The sequence below is a fragment of the Oryx dammah genome, unplaced genomic scaffold (genome assembly GCF_014754425.2).
Source record: "Oryx dammah isolate SB20612 unplaced genomic scaffold, SCBI_Odam_1.1 HiC_scaffold_28, whole genome shotgun sequence".
NCBI lineage: Eukaryota > Metazoa > Chordata > Mammalia > Artiodactyla > Bovidae > Oryx > Oryx dammah.
In genome coordinates this window covers 100,781,401-100,784,055 of record NW_024070212.1, presented here as the reverse complement: position 1 = coordinate 100,784,055, position 2,655 = coordinate 100,781,401, and the positions used below count along the sequence as shown (strand labels likewise).

The window sequence follows — 2,655 nt, the reverse complement described above, 5'->3', positions numbered from 1 at the left end:
AGAGTCCCTTTCTCTTGGGATTACCCAAGAGAGGCTATAGTTTTCAAAAATGCATGTTACTAGAAACAAGGAAATCTAGAGAACAGAAAAACTTCATCATAAAAAATAATTTTTCCCCTTCTAAGAGAACTTCAATTGACCCCCAGAGGCTCTAACTGACTGAGTTTTTAGATGGGTTATATAGGTTCATTTCCTCCTTCTCAAGTCTCTTCTGCACCTTAAGAATCTCCACTTGACAGTTTCTGAGTTTATCCTTCTTCCACTCTCTACCTACAAGACCCTTTTTATTCCCATTCTCTCTGGAGATCCAGTCACTTCCAAAGACCAGAAGATCACTGCTGTTTAAGGATTGATAATTCAACCCTGAGTCAAAAGTCTTGAAAATTGAAACTAACATTTGCAGTCTCTGTACTAAGTACCTTTGTTGTATCGATATTATCTCATTTAATTATTACAACTTCCCTATGAAGAAGAGATACAAACCTTAAAGTAGCTGAAAGAGCTGTAAGAATTCACATGCCTAGTGATCTCATCCTGGTCTGCCTGGCACTAGAGCCCAGGCTCTTGAACGCTGTGTTGGATCTTCCCAATCATCTTTGTCTCAAACCACACCACCACAGATAATGCTGATTGCCAAGTACCCCGTTTCCCACTGAGGCAGAGTGAAGCATTAGCTTTATGGAGACCATTACTTCAGGACTTATGGAAGAGTCTTTGGTGTGAGTGCAAGTCCTGAATTGTACGTCTCCCCATATCTTTATCTTTAAAGCATTACTCTGGGGCCCTGCCCCTTCCCACCAGTTTGAGGAAAGCATTTTTCACATCCTTGTTCCTCAGGCTGTAGATGACAGGGTTGAGGAAGGCTGTGGCAATGTTGTAGAAAAGGGCCATTTTCTTGCCATTGTTTGACAAGGAGTCAGAGCCAGGGCTCACGTATGTGACACTGCACGGAATGGCAAACATGGAAACCACGGTGATGTGGGAGGCACAGGTGGAGAAGGCCTTGATCCGTCCTTGGGTTGAGCGGATCTTCATGATGGTGAAAAAGATGTTGATATAGACAATGACAATCAAGGAGAGTGGGACCACAATGACATTGAAGCCTGTGATGATGTTCACCAAGTCATTGAGGGATATGTCTGCACAGGCCAGCTTCAGGACTGCAGGGACCTCACAAAAGTAATGGTCAATTTCATTAGGGCCACAGTAGGGAAGGCACATAGCAAAGAAAGTATAGGACAGACCACCCACCACACCATAGGCTGCACAGATGCCCACCATGAGGAGGCACACCCAGCGGCTCATGATGACCTTATACCAGAGAGGGTGGCAGATGGCCACATACCTGTCCACAGACATGATGGAGAAAAGACAGTACTCAGTGGTCCCAAAGAGGAGGAAGAGGTACATCTGGGCCACACATCTAGCAAAAGAGATGGCTCTCTTCTTGCTGAGAATATGCACGAGCAGCTGGGGCACAGTCGTGGTGGTGTAGCACATGTCCAGCATGGAGAGGACACTGATGAAGAAGTACATGGGTGTGTGGAGGCGTGTGTCCTGGTGGATGAGGGTGATGAGGAGGCTGTTGCTCACCAGGATCAGCAGGTAAAAGACTAGAAAGAAGGTGAAGGGCAGAGGATTGGTCCTGGGGTTCGAGGCAAAGCCCAACAGGATGAATTCTGTCACAGTGGACTGGTTGAGTTCCTGCATTGTGCTCTGCCTGTTTAGAGAGTTTGGGGGATAATGTAATTTTTTGGGTTTCGGTGCCAAGGGATTCTCACCCTTGTTTCATTTATGTTTCCTACCAGGCAGTTTGGATTTGCAGATGGGGGCACTACTGTTTATGGGATTTGGTTCAGGATTAAGTTGAGGGTCATCGTGATGAAATGGTGAAGACCAAGTCAGGGAAGTGCCGTATTCTATGTTCCATTCTGTTACTCCCTTTCCTGAAACAGTCATGCTTTTCCCTCTGTTGTTCAAGTCAATTTCTGTTTCTCTTGAGACAGGAGAGCTTGCTAAGACTCACTTTAAGGATCAGAGTTAAGACTATTACACTCATTATTTGGGTTGATGTTTTTATTAGTGTTAGGATTGGCATTAAGGTTGTAAATGGTGATTAAAGTCAAGGCTATTGTAAAGTTTAGTGATAAAATTTAAGATTTACTTTTTTTGGTGAATGAAATTTACTGGTGTTCATTAATTATGTCATTGATTCAATATGTTTTTGCCAAATGTTCACTGTTTGTTATAAATCAGAGAAACAAGGAAAAGTTAAAAGTAGTATGAGTGGGAAAGTTTTCACATGGTCAACTATAACGAATTCTAAATACTTTAGAGTTCAAGGCAAATGATGAAACTCTAAAACAACCTAGGAGAATATATACATGGGTGAATATTTATTTTATGATGGGACAGAGAAAGGCCATGAAGCCTCACCTGACTGTTCAAGGCACTTCAGCCTCATGATATTGACTCTTCTCTCTCTAATAACCAAACAAAGCAACAGAACTCCTCATCTGAGCTGCTCTATATTTCCCCAGTATTGTTGAAGATTTCTTGGGCATTCCTGGTCATTTTGCTCTAAAATCTTTGTTCTCAGTGAATTTTTGATTCCCTTCACTGCCTTTCTTGTGTGGTCATCCCTATGTTCTTTCT

General features: G+C 42.8%; 1 protein-coding gene across 1 annotated transcript; it reads right to left on the bottom strand.

The window, feature by feature from the left end:
- Window positions 1–771: 771 nt before the first annotated feature.
- LOC120856300 (olfactory receptor 2D2-like) lies at window positions 772–1,710 on the bottom strand. Its single transcript, XM_040231465.1, has one exon. The coding sequence runs from the start codon at window positions 1,708–1,710 to the stop codon at window positions 772–774; it is 939 nt and encodes a 312-aa protein (XP_040087399.1).
- Between the last annotated feature and the right edge of the window lie 945 nt (window positions 1,711–2,655).

What these genes read in the sequence shown, in the direction of transcription:
- LOC120856300 (XM_040231465.1), bottom strand. Translation starts at nt 1,710, where the DNA reads ATGCAGGAACTCAACCAGTCCACTGTGACAGAATTCATCCTGTTGGGC.